At 36.7% G+C, this 15631-nt stretch overlaps 1 protein-coding gene across 3 annotated transcripts in view; it reads left to right on the top strand.

Annotated features, from left to right (window-relative positions):
* Positions 1 to 1751: 1751 nt before the first annotated feature.
* The window catches only part of anks1b (ankyrin repeat and sterile alpha motif domain containing 1B), a 258420-nt gene continuing 244540 nt past the window's right edge, over positions 1752 to 15631 (top strand). Inside the window, exon 1 of one of the 3 annotated variants that reach the window (XM_073838818.1) lies at positions 1752 to 2261. In XM_073838818.1, coding sequence (XP_073694919.1) covers positions 2131 to 2261 — 131 coding nt within the window. In that variant the 5' untranslated portion in view covers positions 1752 to 2130. The remainder of the gene's footprint in view (positions 2262 to 15631) is intronic. The other 2 variants (XM_073838817.1, XM_073838816.1) reach the window with 2 other exon arrangements.

Raw genomic sequence — 15631 nt, 5'->3', positions numbered from 1 at the left:
TTCAATTGAATATGTTTACATGAAGCCTGCATTCTTTCATGTTTATATTCTGATTAATCATCTGAGTAATAGTTGGAATATTATTGTCTCTGCAAATTTTGGTTTCCAGAATGTTATTTTATGGACGTAAACATTCTGTGTTGTTAAATCCAGCATTTTTTAAATCTGCATTCTGCAAACCGGAATATTAGCTTAATCTGGTTTGTCAGTTTAACATGTTTACATGAAGCCCACATTCTTTCCATGTTCATATTCTGATTAATCATCTGAATAATAGTTCTTAACATTCTTATTCACAAAAATGAGTTTACATCCTTTCAAACAAAGAGGTAAATAAATAAACTGCTATGAAACACCATTATTTTTGTACCATGGTATGTTTTTACATTAAGTTTTACATAGTATTTTTACATTCATATGGCAATCATATATAAGCAAAAATATGTATTTCCATTATATTGAATATTCTGAATAAGCTGTTGTGTGACCCACAGTTTGGTTGCCAGAATGCTATTTCATGGATGTAAACATTCTGTGTTGTTAAATCAGTGGGTTTTTTTTTTTCCTCCAAATTCTAGAAACCACAATATTGACTTAATCCGCTTTTGTCAATTAGACATGTTTACATGAAGCCTGCATTCTTTCCATGTTTATATTTTGATTAATCATCTGAATAATAGTTCTTAACATTCTTATTCACAATGAGTTTACATCCTTTCAAACACAGAGGTAAATAAATAAACTGCTATGAAATACCATTATTTTTGTACCATGGTATGTTTTAAGTTTTACATAGTATTTTTACATTCAAATGGCAATCATATATTGGCATATGCAAAAATATGTATTCCATTATACTAACTATTCTGAATAAGGTGTTGTAACACCCACATTTTGCTTGCCAGAATGCTATTTCATGGATGTAAGCATTCTGTGTTGTTAAATCTAGCAGTGTTTTTGTTTTGTTTTGTTTTTTTCCCAGAATTCTAGAAACCGGAATATTGACTTAATCCGCTTTTGTCAATTAAACATTTATTACATGAAGCCTGATTAGCCATATTCTGATTAATCATCTGAATAGTTGGAAGATTCTTGTCTACAAAAATAAGTTTACATCCTTATAAATTAATAAGCTGCTATGAATTGCCATGATATTTGTACCATGTTTTTTCACATTGTTTTACACATTTTTACATTAATATAGCAATCATGCACATATGCAAAAATATTTATTCATCTGAATAAGATGTTGTATGACCCACATTTTGGTTCCCATCACGTTATTTTATGCTGTTGTTCAGCAGTGTTTTTAACCACAAATCTAAACCGGAATATTGGCTTAATCCGCTTTTGTCAATTAGACATGTTTACACTAAGCCCGCATTCCTTCTATGTTCATATTCTGATTAATCATTCGAATAATATTTGAAATATTCTTGTCCCCCAAAATGAGTTTAAAAATAAATTAAGAAAAAACTGCTATGAATTAGTGATTTTTGTACCGTGGTATTTATTACATGGTATTTTTTACATTTATATGACAAGTACCATTCCATTTATCCACCACAGCAGGGTGTAAACGTTCCTTATAATACTTTGTAATATCTTCTCCTCGTGCGCCACAGAAACAAAACGGTTACAGTAACAGTGTTCGGTATCCGTGACTCCACGCCCAGCCGGAGCAGCTCTCTCCTCTCGTAACGGAAGACTGCCATATAGGAACCGAAAGAGAGAAACACTGATGCTGGGCCGCCCTGCTGTCAGTACAACAGCACACACACATAGGCTACAGAAAGAGAGAGAGAGAGTGCGCGCGGAGAACAGCGTGTGTACGGTGACCGAGAGCGCACGGGCAGAGCGGCTGGTGATTTAACCCGCGTCTCCAGGCAACCGGCCCGTCTGGAGGACCATCATCCTCCCGTTCAGCACAGCTGCACCGGGACCGTGTTACAGTAAATATCCGGTGTATCATTCCATCATTGAGCACCGGTATGGACTAGCGGCTTTATTCATACAGCAGCGCACGGCGGAGCGTCTGTTTGTCGGTAACATGCCGCAGAAATCCTAAAAGGAGACCTCGCCGTTCAGTCCGGATTGTTTTTGTTCTCGTGGATTAAACTTGTGTCCGGGATGGGGAAGGAGCAGGAGCTGCTGGAGGCGGCGCGGACCGGGAATGTAGGTCTGGTGGAGAAGCTGTTGAGTGGGAAGAAAGGATTGCTGGGCTCGGGCTCCGGCTCCATACCTCTGCCCGGGTTACTCAGGTATGAAAACAGACCGTAGCGGACAAGTTTATGGATGTGTGTCTGGAATAAAAGAGCTTTCCGGGAGTCCACCGGTTCTTGCTGTTTATATCAATACAGACAGAGCGATTGCAGTTGCTTGAGCAATGCAATACATCGCACACACACCCACTCTAGGCATCCCCGACCCACTGCGCCCCTCATACGGTGCGTGTCGGGATAGGCTATATAGGGAGACCGCTGTGACACATTTTGTTTCAACGTCTGTAACTCGGTGTTTTTTTTGCGCTACATGTCTCAAACTTTGATATGAACTTCCTATATCTGACTAAAACAAACTCAAGCAGTTTAGACATGTACAACTCATCTCTAAACTGTGCACATTGTGTCAATTACAAGGAGTGTTGTTGTTTGTCATCCTAATGAAAACAGACTTTCATTCTGAGAAAATCTCTCATGTGTTCCTCTGGAGTTTCAGAGGAGATCTCGATGTCTTGCCAAGACACCAAAGTCTGTAATCAAAGTCTGAGATTATGGTATTAAAGGGATAGTTCACTCAAAAATCAAAATTCTGTCATTGTTTACTCATTCTCATGGCGTTCCAAATCCGTATGACTGACTTTCTGCTGTGGAACATAAAAGAAGAAAAGGTCTGAGACATGTTCTAGTGTTTTTGAAGGACATACAGGTTTGGAACGACATGAGGGTAAGTTAATATTTTCATTTTTGGGGTGAACTGTCCCATTAACTCAAGCATTTCTCATCAAATACTTCCAAGACCAAATGATCTGGGCTGTACAGTACTGTCAACATTCATTTCATAGCTCTGTAACAAAGGGGGAATGGGATGGGATTTTGACGAGGGGGGCCCACCATGGTCTTCTCTGATACAGCTGGTGGAGCCCACCCATAAAAATTGTGTCCCAGGCCCCAGTGAAATCTAATGACAGCCCCTGGCCTTACTGTATGCCAATGATTGCCTCATTTTTATGTCTCCTAAGGCATTTTATGAGAAACATCTGAGAAAAAAATTTATATTTAAAGGACATTCTCCCAAAAAATTAAAATACAGCCATTTACCTTATCATTCCAAATCTAACTTTTATTATTCAGTGGAACACAAAAGAAAATATTTTGTAAAATAGCTGTGTTTTTATCCATGCAATGAAAGCCAATGTGGTTTAATATCCATTTTTGGACCCCAGTTGACTTTATTATATACATGTTTAATTGACAAAAGTGGATTGAGCCAATATTCTGGTTTCTAGAATTCGGGGTAACAAACACACTGCACGATTTAACAACACAGAATGTTTTACATCCATAAAATAACATTCTAGAAACCAAAATGTGGGTCATGCAACTGCTTATTCAGAATATGCAGTGTAACTGAAAACATATTTTTGCATATATGTCTTGCCATATTAATGTAAAAAATTCCATTTAAAACTTAATGTAAAAAATATAATGGTACAAAAATCATGGTAATTCATTGCAGTGTATTTATTCATTTAAATAAAGCCATCTCGGCCAGATATTGACTCTTATGACTATGACTAGTTTTGTGGTCCAGGGTCACATATATTGGCCAATTTTCTTTGCTATGTCAGCTGAGGAAACCTCTGAGCAACAGAATTTTTCTTTGTAATTCATACTAATTTTTATAATAATTGGTTAATGAAGGGTTAATGAGGCCTCATAAAAAGAGAAAATCCTTCTATCAGAACAAACTTTAACACTCTGTACTGTTAGTAATACAAAGCGATTTCTCCTGTACCTTGTGTGTGTTGCTCTGTTCGCCCTCTGTGATTGATGTGTGATGTTTGATCAGCTGCGCATGCATGTGTTTACGCTTCTCAGGTAAATGATTTCAGAAACACGCTCATCTCCACATCAGTATGTAAAATGACAACTGTGTGGAGCAGAGAGAAAGAAACGTATGCTTCGGGAACGGCCAGGCAGAGATGGGGGGAAGGGCACCTGGGAAACGACATGCCTGCTCGCGTCTGTGAGAGCGAGAGAGGCTGATCGAGCAGAGAAGTGTGCCGTCCAGCTCAGACATCAGCCACCTCGCTGGTTAAAACAGCGCGTACAATCAATGCTGCGCGTGTGCTGTCTGGACAAAAGATCCCTCTGCCTGGTAATAGGGCATTTTTCCAAGGGGAACAGCTGACATAATCTCGCCGCTCCTCTAATTTTGGGAGCAGAAGGCATTGTTCTGTTGTTTTGTGGTTGATTCTTGAGGTCTATTTGGTTGAAAGGTGGGAAGTGTGTTGTGTTTGTGTTTTTCTCTTATTGGGTCAGGACTGTTGGCTGGAGGAATGGGACAGTGCGGTACGGTGGGGGGTCTGGCTCTGTCCATCTGTCCACAGGGCTGGAAGTTGTGCCTTTTTCTCTCTGTGAGCTCTGCAGCGTCACAGTTAGTGACGAAGCATCGCCCAGGGAGGATTCACATGGCCTTATTTGAAAATGAAGGTGGGTTTGCGACAGGTCAAGGGTCACTATCTGTGCTCTGTTGAATTCTCCACGTTTTGCCAAAAGTAGTAGTAGGTCATTTAAATATTCTGTCCTACTGTCAAATCCCTTTAAGGCAAGTGATTTTGGAAATGCTCCTGGGCTGATATTCTCTATGTAGGTAAAAGGCATATAATTAAAGCATGTTCCAATGACATAGGCTTGTGGCGTTGACCTCTGACACACATACGCTGTTGCACGTAGGATGGGACCCACTGCTGTACGATCAATGTTTTGTACCCTCATAGTGCTAATGGATTAGCCCATCAATAATGACACAGTGTGAATGCTGCATTAGGCAGCACTGCACTTAGAAACACATGATTTCAAATGATACTACATTCATACGCTCAGTGCTTAATATGATAATGATAAACTAGATTGCGCAGTGATTATTTGTCTCTCTTAAAGTGCCTGAGTCATGAATTTGCATGGACTTGTGAGACATTAGCTGGATGTATTTTTAGGTCTGAATGTTATTTTTTCCTATTCTCTTACTACCTTAGTAATATCATATATGCATAAAGCATCACTTACTGGCATTGATTCATTGTTATGGATATTGTGATGATGATGTTGGTTATGGGAAACAAGATGGGACGAGCTCTCTCCTTGGCTACCAGTCACTTTGCTGATTGCCTTGTTCTCTAATTTGATTGGTCATTGAGCATGTCAGTCATTCTTTGCAGACACATTTCTGGTGTGAAGGTTGTTAGTTTAACTTTTGTTGTCTTCTAAATTACCTTATTTGATTCTAAGGGAGTACTGTACTCTACACAGATAGGGCAATCTCAGAATGCACTGTAACAAGCTCAGTGAAAAAATAAATACAAGATGGCAGATAAGGTGAGAAAATGTTGACTTTTTGTCACTTTTTGTTGTTCCCTTAAACATTTCTGATGTTGCCTGTGCATATTTGCAGTGTGTTTCTATATCTGTTGCATGTTTCTGTATTTAGTTGTTTTGTGAGTATTTGCAGTGTGTTTCTGTATTTGGATGTGTTGGGTGTATTTGCAGCACATTTCTGTATTTGCAGCACATTTCTGTTTTTGATTGTGTTCTTTGTGTTGTGAGTATTTGCAGCATGTTTCTGTATTTGTGTTGTGTTGCAAGTATTTGCAGCTTGTTTCTGTTTTTGGTTGTTTTGTGAGTATTTGCAGTGCATTTCTGTTTTTGGTTGTGTTGTGAGTATTTGCAGTGCGTTTCTGTTTTTGGTTGTGTTGTGAGTATTTGCAGTGTGGTTCTGTATTTGTTGTGATGAGTGTTTGCAGTGCATTTCTGTTTTTGGTTGTGTTGTGAGTATTTGCAGATCGTTTCTGTTTTTGGTTGTGTTGTGAGTATTTGCAGATTGTTTCTGTGTTTGGTTGTGTTGTGAGTATTTGCAGATTGTTTCTGTTTTTGGTTGTGTTGTGAGTATTTGCAGATCGTTTCTGTTTTTGGTTGTGTTGTGAGTATTTGCAGATTGTTTCTGTGTTTGGTTGTGTTGTGAGTATTTGCAGATTGTTTCTGTTTTTGGTTGTGTTGTGAGTATTTGCAGATTGTTTCTGTTTTTGGTTGTGTTGTGAGTATTTGCAGATTGTTTCTGTTTTTGGTTGTGTTGTGAGTATTTGCAGATTGTTTCTGTGTTTGGTTGTGTTGTGAGTATTTGCAGATTGTTTCTGTTTTTGGTTGTGTTGTGAGTATTTGCAGATTGTTTCTGTGTTTGGTTGTGTTGTGAGTATTTGCAGATCGTTTCTGTTTTGGGTTGTGTTGTGAGTATTTGCAGATTGTTTCTGTGTTTGGTTGTGTTGTGAGTATTTGCAGATTGTTTCTGTTTTTGGTTGTGTTGTGAGTATTTGCAGTGTGGTTCTGTATTTGTTGTGATGGGTGTTTGCAGTGCATTTCTGTTTTTGGTTGTGTTGTGAGTATTTGCAGATCGTTTCTGTTTTTGGTTGTGTTGTGAGTATTTGCAGATTGTTTCTGTTTTTGGTTGTGTTGTGAGTATATGCAGATTGTTTCTGTGTTTGGTTGTGTTGTGAGTATTTGCAGATTGTTTCTGTTTTTGGTTGTGTTGTGAGTATTTGCAGATTGTTTCTGTTTTTGGTTGTGTTGTGAGTATTTGCAGTGTGGTTCTGTATTTGTTGTGATGGGTGTTTGCAGTGCATTTCTGTTTTTGGTTGTGTTGTGAGTATTTGCAGATCGTTTCTGTTTTTGGTTGTGTTGTGAGTATTTGCAGATTGTTTCTGTTTTTGGTTGTGTTGTGAGTATTTGCAGTGTGGTTCTGTATTTGTTGTGATGGGTGTTTGCAGTGCATTTCTGTTTTTGGTTGTGTTGTGAGTATTTGCAGATCGTTTCTGTTTTTGGTTGTGTTGTGAGTATTTGCAGATTGTTTCTGTGTTTGGTTGTGTTGTGAGTATTTGCAGATTGTTTCTGTTTTTGGTTGTGTTGTGAGTATTTGCAGATTGTTTCTGTGTTTGGTTGTGTTGTGAGTATTTGCAGATTGTTTCTGTTTTTGGTTGTGTTGTGAGTATTTGCAGATCGTTTCTGTTTTTGGTTGTGTTGTGAGTATTTGCAGATTGTTTCTGTGTTTGGTTGTGTTGTGAGTATTTGCAGATTGTTTCTGTGTTTGGTTGTGTTGTGAGTATTTGCAGATTGTTTCTGTTTTTGGTTGTGTTGTGAGTATTTGCAGATTGTTTCTGTTTTTGGTTGTGTTGTGAGTATTTGCAGATTGTTTCTGTGTTTGGTTGTGTTGTGAGTATTTGCAGATTGTTTCTGTTTTTGGTTGTGTTGTGAGTATTTGCAGATTGTTTCTGTGTTTGGTTGTGTTGTGAGTATTTGCAGATCGTTTCTGTTTTTGGTTGTGTTGTGAGTATTTGCAGATTGTTTCTGTGTTTGGTTGTGTTGTGAGTATTTGCAGATTGTTTCTGTTTTTGGTTGTGTTGTGAGTATTTGCAGTGTGGTTCTGTATTTGTTGTGATGGGTGTTTGCAGTGCATTTCTGTTTTTGGTTGTGTTGTGAGTATTTGCAGATCGTTTCTGTTTTTGGTTGTGTTGTGAGTATTTGCAGATTGTTTCTGTGTTTGGTTGTGTTGTGAGTATTTGCAGATCGTTTCTGTTTTTGGTTGTGTTGTGAGTATATGCAGATTGTTTCTGTGTTTGGTTGTGTTGTGAGTATTTGCAGATTGTTTCTGTTTTTGGTTGTGTTGTGAGTATTTGCAGATTGTTTCTGTTTTTGGTTGTGTTGTGAGTATTTGCAGTGTGGTTCTGTATTTGTTGTGATGGGTGTTTGCAGTGCATTTCTGTTTTTGGTTGTGTTGTGAGTATTTGCAGATCGTTTCTGTTTTTGGTTGTGTTGTGAGTATTTGCAGATTGTTTCTGTTTTTGGTTGTGTTGTGAGTATTTGCAGATTGTTTCTGTGTTTGGTTGTGTTGTGAGTATTTGCAGATTGTTTCTGTTTTTGGTTGTGTTGTGAGTATTTGCAGTGCATTTCTGTTTTTTGGTTGTGTTGTGAGTATTTGTGTCATGTTTCTGTGTTTGGTTGTGTTGTGAGTATTTGCAGTGCATTTCTGTTTTTGGTTGTGTTGTGAGTATTTGTGTCATGTTTCTGTGTTTGGTTGTGTTGTGAGTATTTGCAGTGCATTTCTGTTTTTGGTTGTGTTGTGAGTATTTGCATCGTGTTTCTATATTTGGTTGTGTTGTGAGTGTTTGCATTGTGTTTCTGTATTTGGTTGTGATGAGTATTTGCAGTGCGTTTCTGTATTTGTAGCATGTTTCTGTATTTGTTTGTTTTGTGAGTATTTGCAGCATGTTTCTGTCTTTGTGTTGTCTTGCAAGTATTTGCAGATCGTTTCTGTTTTTGGTTGTGTTGTGAGTATTTGCAGCACGTTTCTGTATTTGGTTGTATTCTAAGTATGTGAAGTGTGTTTCTATATTTGGTTGTGTTGTGAGTGTTTGCGGTGTGTTTCTGTATTTGGTTGTGATGAGTATTTGCAGTGCATTTCTGTATTTGTAGCATGTTTCTGTATTTGTTTGTTTTGTGAGTATTTGCTGCATGTTTCTGTTTTTGGTTGTGTTGTGAGTATTTGCAGAATGTTTCTGTATTTGTGTTGTGTTGCAAGTATTTGCAGATTGTTTCTGTTTTTGGTTGTGTTGTGAGTATTTGCAGCACGTTTCTGTATTTGGTTGTATTGTAAGTATGTGAAGCGTGTTTCTGTTTTTGGTTGTGTTGTGAGTATTTGCAGTGTGTTTCTGTTTTTTTGTGTTGCGAGTATTTGCAGCACATTTCTGTATTCTGTATAACACTTTTTGCTGTATTTTCTTGTATTTGGAGTATTTGCAGTGCGGTTATGTATTTAGCTGTGTTATGATTATTTGGAGTGCATTTTTGTATTTGATTGTGTTTTAAGTATTTGCAGCACCATTCTGTATTTGGTGCTGTCGTGAGTATTTACAGCACAAGCGTTGTCATACGGATGAAGATGTTTTCTGAAATTTGCTAGTGTTTTTTTTTTTCTTTTAATTTCCAGCGCGGTGAGCTCTCTCGGCCACCGTATATATCTGCATGCAGTTACTATCTATGTAAAGCAGTGGTTCTCAACCTTTTTACTTGAGGGCCCTCTGTTTTTGCTCCCTATGTAGGCAGCGTAGCAGCTAACTAAGTTTTGAGCAAAGTTAAAGTTTCTGTCAGTCACAAAATAGAGATATTTATATATAAAGATTTTTTACTATACAAACTGGCTAATTAAACAGCTAATTAAAACACTGCAATAATATTACAACAACAACAAAAAAAAACTAGAAAAATTTTCAGTAGTTTGTTGTACAAAAAGTCAGTCATTGCGCCTTATCCCTACTTGCAAATAATACGAAAAGAGCAGTTAGCATCTGTTTTCCGTCTCGGTCGGTCAGGGGCAGTCACAGATTCGTCATGTCCCTGCGGTTTATCAAAATAAACATTCAGCGCCATTATCCCCCGTCTTATCAGGCTGAGAAACAGACCGCTGAGCGACACAGGCTGCAGTGCCGTTGAACACACCACACAGAGCCATGCACACTTCACTGTCAGAGCCGCTTACTAAAAACATGGACCGCTACCAAACCTTCTGGTCTGGAACGCAGCCGTCAGCCAGTGTGGAGGAGTATTCTCAGATAGAGAGAAAGAGGGAGGAGGCCGTTTATATATCACAATCCATTAAGAGACGAGTGGACAAGGGAGGAAGGGGTGGCATATTGAGGTCAAAGTTCAGATTTGAGGGGAATGGAGTGCGTTCTGTGTGTGCGAGTCGAAGAGTGGGCTTGTCTGAGACACATTCTGTATGCTTCTAAGTGCTCACTTGCGTGTGAGTGTGCATAAATCACAGTATGACGGCGAGTAAGAAAATGACCCTTTCCTAGAAAGTTTTACTTTGCACAGTGACTCAGCATGAAAACCAGACAATTGCAAACTAGCCTCGCAGAGCCAGACTTTAAATTATCGCAATGGTCCACTTTGTGGCTTATTTTGGATAAGAACAGCCCACATAGACAAATAAAATGCTTTGTTACCATCGTGTAAAGCAACCAGCCATGATTTATGTGGCACTGAAATCTGAAACTCAGTTTACCTCAGTAATTGACCAGTAAGTGGTACAGTAGCTCACTCAAATAATGCCACAACAGTAAAAAGAAAAGTATGGATTATTATTAAATCCACTTGTTAGTTTGTCCTCAAAAACCTTTGTTGTAGCAACAGTGTACCACATGACAAAAGTTTGTTTCCCAGTGGATCAAAGTTGTTATTGTTACCTAAAATAAAAAACTAAAACATCTTTAGTTGAAAAGAGTTAACGAAGTAAATATAATATGACGAGTTTAAAGTAAAGAAAAGAACAAATTTACCAATACATATACTAAAATCAAAATAAAAGATAAATGAAATGAAAATGAATAGTTCAAAAAATAATGACACTACATCGACTAATAAATATGTCTAATTTGAATCCACAAAGTTACTTAGCCAGGCAATCCCATTTTAGTGCAGTTCTTCATTTGCAAGTCTTCATTTGTAAGTTGCTTTGGATAAAAACGTCTGCTATTGTGAATGAATAAATGCAAAGGACATGTAAATTTCAGGAAGGTCTTGCAATTTTTGTGTGCAGTATGCATCAGATGACAGGGAAAAATTATGTGCATGTGCCGTCTGTAATAGAATTACTTACTGTTACTTTTCATGGACAGTACCATGTTTATTTCCAGCATTAACATGCTAGAAACTTCCTTCAGTGTTTGAAGCAGATTAGTAGGATGCTGTAGGTTTTGTTCTCCACTGTCAAGCTCAATTACTTCCATACTAATATGATAAGAGAAAGCTCATGCACTCTGTTCATTTAATTGTGTCTGTCTGTAAGTATAAATAAATATAAAAATAAATGTAATATTGCATTACTACAAGTACATACAAGTAATAGCCATGCTGTTTACCAGTAAAACCATGGTGAGGCTTGCTTTCATGTTTTTATTTTTTTTTATTTTGGTGAAATTGGTTGACCTAAGTAGTAAGTAGTTAAGAAGCCTGGTAAGGACACCAGTGCAACAGAATTGCATGATGGGAATCATTTTGCAAAACAGGAGGGATTTTGTCCCACTCCTCTTTGCAGATCCTCCTCAAGTCAGTAAGGTTTCGAGGTTGATGTTTGGCAACTCGAACCTTTAGCTCCCTCCACAGATTTTCTATGGGATTAAGGTTTTAAGACTAGCTAGGCCACTCCAGGACCTTAATGTTCTTCTTCTTGAGCCACTCCTTTGTTGCCTTGGCCATGTGTTTTGGGTCATTGTCGTGTTGGAATACCCATCCATGACCCATTTTCAACGCCCTGGCTGAGGGAAGAAGGTTCTCACCCAAAATCTGACTGTACATGGCCCCATGCATTGTCCCTTTGATGTAGTGCAGTTGTCCTGTCCCCTTAGCAGAAAAACACCCCCAAAGCATTTTCTACCTCCATGTTTGACGGTGGGGATGGTGTGCTTGGGGTCACAGGCAGCATTCCTTCTCCTCCAAACACGGCGAGTTAAGTTGATGCCAAAGAGCTTGATTTTGGTCTCATCTGACCACAACACTTTCACCCAGTTCTCCTCTGAATCATTCAGATGTTCGTTGGCAAACGTGCTTTCTTGAGCAGGGGAACCTTGCGGGCACAGCAGGATTTCAGTCCTTCACGGCGTAGTGTGTTACCAATTGTTTTATTAGTGACTATGGTCCCAGTTGCCTTAAGATCATTGATAAGATCCTCCTGTGTAGTTCTGAGCTGATTCCTCACCGTTCTCATGATCATTGACACTCCACGAGGTAGATCTTAGAGACTGGGAGATTGACTGTTATTTTGTGTTTCTTCCATTTGCGAATATTCGGACCAGCTGTTGTCACCTTCTCACCAAGCTGATTGGCGATGGTCTTGTAGCCATTTCCAGCCTTGTGTAGGTCTACAATTTTGTCTCTGAAATCCTTGGATAGCTCTTTGGTCTTGGCTATGGTGGGGAGTTTGGAATCTGATTGATTGATTGATTCTGTGGACAGGTGTCTTTTATACAGGTGAGATTAGGAGCACTCCCTTTGAGAAAGTGCTCCTAATCTCAGCTTGTTACCTGTATAAAAGACACCTGGGAGCCAGAAATCTTGCTGACTGATAGGGAATCAAATTCTTATTTCACTCATTAAAATGCAAATCAATTTATAACTTTTTTGAAATGCGTTTTTATGGACTTTTTTGTTGTTATTCTGTCTCTCACTGTTAAAATAAACCTACCATTAAAATTATAGACTGATCATTTCTCTGTCAGTGGGCAAACGTACAAAATCAGAAGGCGATCAAATATTTTTTTTTTTCCGGTAACACTTTACAATAAGGTTCATTAATTAAACATTAGTTAATGTACTAACTAACATGAACTAACCATGAGCAATACATTTATTACTGTATTTACTAATCTTCATTAACGTTAGTTAACGAAAATACAGCTGTTCATTGTCTGTTCATGTTAGTTCACACTGCATTAACTAATGTTAACAAGATTTTAATAATGTATTAGTAAATGTTGAAATTAACATTAACAAAGATTAATAAATGCTGTATAAGTGCAGTTCATTATTAATTCATGTTAACTAATGTTTTTAACTAATGTTAACTAATGAACCTTATTGTAAAGTGTTACCCTTTTTCCTTACTGTAACACCCGTTAGAGGAGCCTTATAACAGTACTGCATAATGGGAACCATCATTCAAAACACTGTCTCTTCAGAAGGGGGCGTAACACGTGTTACATGTAACATGTTATCCCGTTAACTCATTTGTTGCAAAGATCATTCACAGTCTCAGTGGTTTTCGCAGGTTAAAAATGCCTCCCTCCTGTTCCCTGATCAGTTTAGCTCTTTCTCCTCAAGCTGTGGCAAGACGTGTTAAGGCTAACTGCTCCATGGAGGGAACCCATCTGTGCTAGGGCGGCCTTTGATTAGCTTAGGCTCTGTGTAATGCTTCTGCCAGTGATTGTTCTACTCCTCAGAGCATGCTTGCCTTTTGTTTGAAAAGCTGTCATAAATCAACCTCTCAGGCCCTCATCCTTTAGCTTAGAGTAGCTTATGGCCTAGCGTTTTCTGTGCTGATGAATAGCCATCACAGCACGGTTCAGACGAGTATCCTCCTGGCATTACGGTTTAAGTACCTCGTCTTCCCCCTGGAAAGTTTTCAATCACATGATCCAACATGTGACCACTCGATTAGCTGGTTTCATGGAGATTTGGATGTGAAATACCAGTGTTGCTCTAATCCTGGATGTAACAACTCAATATTAAACTGGTTTAAGGGTCACAAACCTCATACTTTTAAGTTCATACCACATCGGTGTGCACACTTGTGCTTTTAAATCAACAACCCTGAGCCTTTTGTGGGCAGCATGCCTACATCCGCTGCAGAATGTAACCTACATACCTGGCATATCTGGCATTCCCAAATCACAGGATCTTATTAACAAGCTCATGGATTTGTGTAAGGATGTTTTGGTGTTTTACAAGAGGCAAGAATGTGCTAATGCTGACCTTTGACCCTCCGTCTGGAGAAGTATGTGTGTGGACGCTTTCCACTTTCTACAAGACCCCCTCAAAATGTGTCTAATTTAGCCCCTTAGCCAGGCGCCAAGATGTGTGAATAGAGAAAGTCCCTCTCCTCTATTTTGTCTCTGGTCTTTTACAAATCTCCCATCTTATCTTTCAATCTCTTTTTTCTTTCCACTCTTCTTTTCTTACCTCGCTCTCTCTTGTTTCAGTTGGGATCTCTGTGCTGTTGGTAGCAGGGTTTCCACTGTAGTATCGATCAGCTTCGCTCTCTCGCTCCCTCTTGATTGAACCTAAGACTCAGCTTACAGTCCCATTAGAGGCCTGGTCAGCACTGCCTGCCAAACCCAAAAGAAAGACAATGGCTGCCAAGAGGGCTCAATTACTCTGTTCCTTCTTTACACTCTATCACCCCTTTCGCCCCATTACACACCTCTTGAATATACACGTGCATGTTCATGGAAGCTTTTCTGAGTGCGTCTAATGAAGAAGTACCCAGAATTTAACCTACAATTAAAATTTATATTTGCGTAAAGAAAATAAAGTCATATTGGGGTCAATAAAGTTCAGTATTTACATGACAATTAAAAATACTGTACCCCAAATTCACATTCTTATTAGTGTAATACAGTGATTACATTAGATATTTAAAATATTTTATTTTATTGAATTTATAAAACAATTTTTTTTGTAGTGAACCCCGTTATTTTTTAATAAATAAATGATAAATTTTTAATAATTATCGTTGTTTACATTATTATAAGATTGTATTTAATTATTTAATTATAAGGTTTTATTTTAAATATATATTAAATATTTTATTTACATTTTTTGCTTGTTTTTATTAATAAAAATTACATTAAGTAATATAAATACCATGACCATAATTACAATAAATATTTTATTTTATTTTATTTTAATAAATGACTAGTTTTTATTAATTATATTTATTTACATAATTATAAGATTGTATTCTATTATTTAATTTTGTTGTTTTGTTATGTTTTATATTATATTAAATGTTAAACTCAATATATCATTAAAATTTTTTTACATTATTGTAAGATTTTATTTTATTTTATGTTTATATTAAATGTTTTATATTTTTGATTTATTTTATTATAAAAAAAATATAAAATTAAATTTAGTAAAACAAATACCATGATCACAGTCACAATACATGGTTTATTCATTTATTTATTACATTTATTTTCATTATTATAACATTTAATTTATTATTTGTATTATATTGTTTTATTTTATTCTATTATTTTAATATTATTATATTAAATGTTAAAATCAATAAAATAATCAATTTTGAAAAACAAATACTACAATTACAATACATACATTTTATTTTATTGATTGTTAATAAATGTGTGTGTGTGTGTGTGTGTGTGTGTGTGTGTGTGTATATATATATATCTATATATATATCTATATATATATATATATATATATAGATATTTAGATATTTAGATATTTATTAAATTACATTATTTTATTTTTAAATCAATATAAATTAGTAAAACAAATACCATGATCACAGTTACAATAAATGGTTTATTTATTTTATTTTAATAAATTACTAATTTTTATTAATTACGTTTATTTACAGTATTGTACTAGTTTATCGTATTTTATTATATTGTTTTATTTTTTAAATACATATTTTATTTATTTTAATTTAGATTATATTCAAATCAATATAAATCAAATCTAGTAAAACAAATACCATGACCACAGTTACAATAAATGTTTTATTTGATGATATTTAATTTTAAAATCAATATAAATTAAATTTAGTAAATCTAATT

Source organism: Garra rufa, chromosome 4, assembly GCF_049309525.1.
Source record: "Garra rufa chromosome 4, GarRuf1.0, whole genome shotgun sequence".
Lineage (NCBI taxonomy): Eukaryota > Metazoa > Chordata > Actinopteri > Cypriniformes > Cyprinidae > Garra > Garra rufa.
The sequence above is the reverse complement of the archived record's forward strand: the minus strand, read 5'-3'. Positions and strand labels throughout refer to the sequence as shown.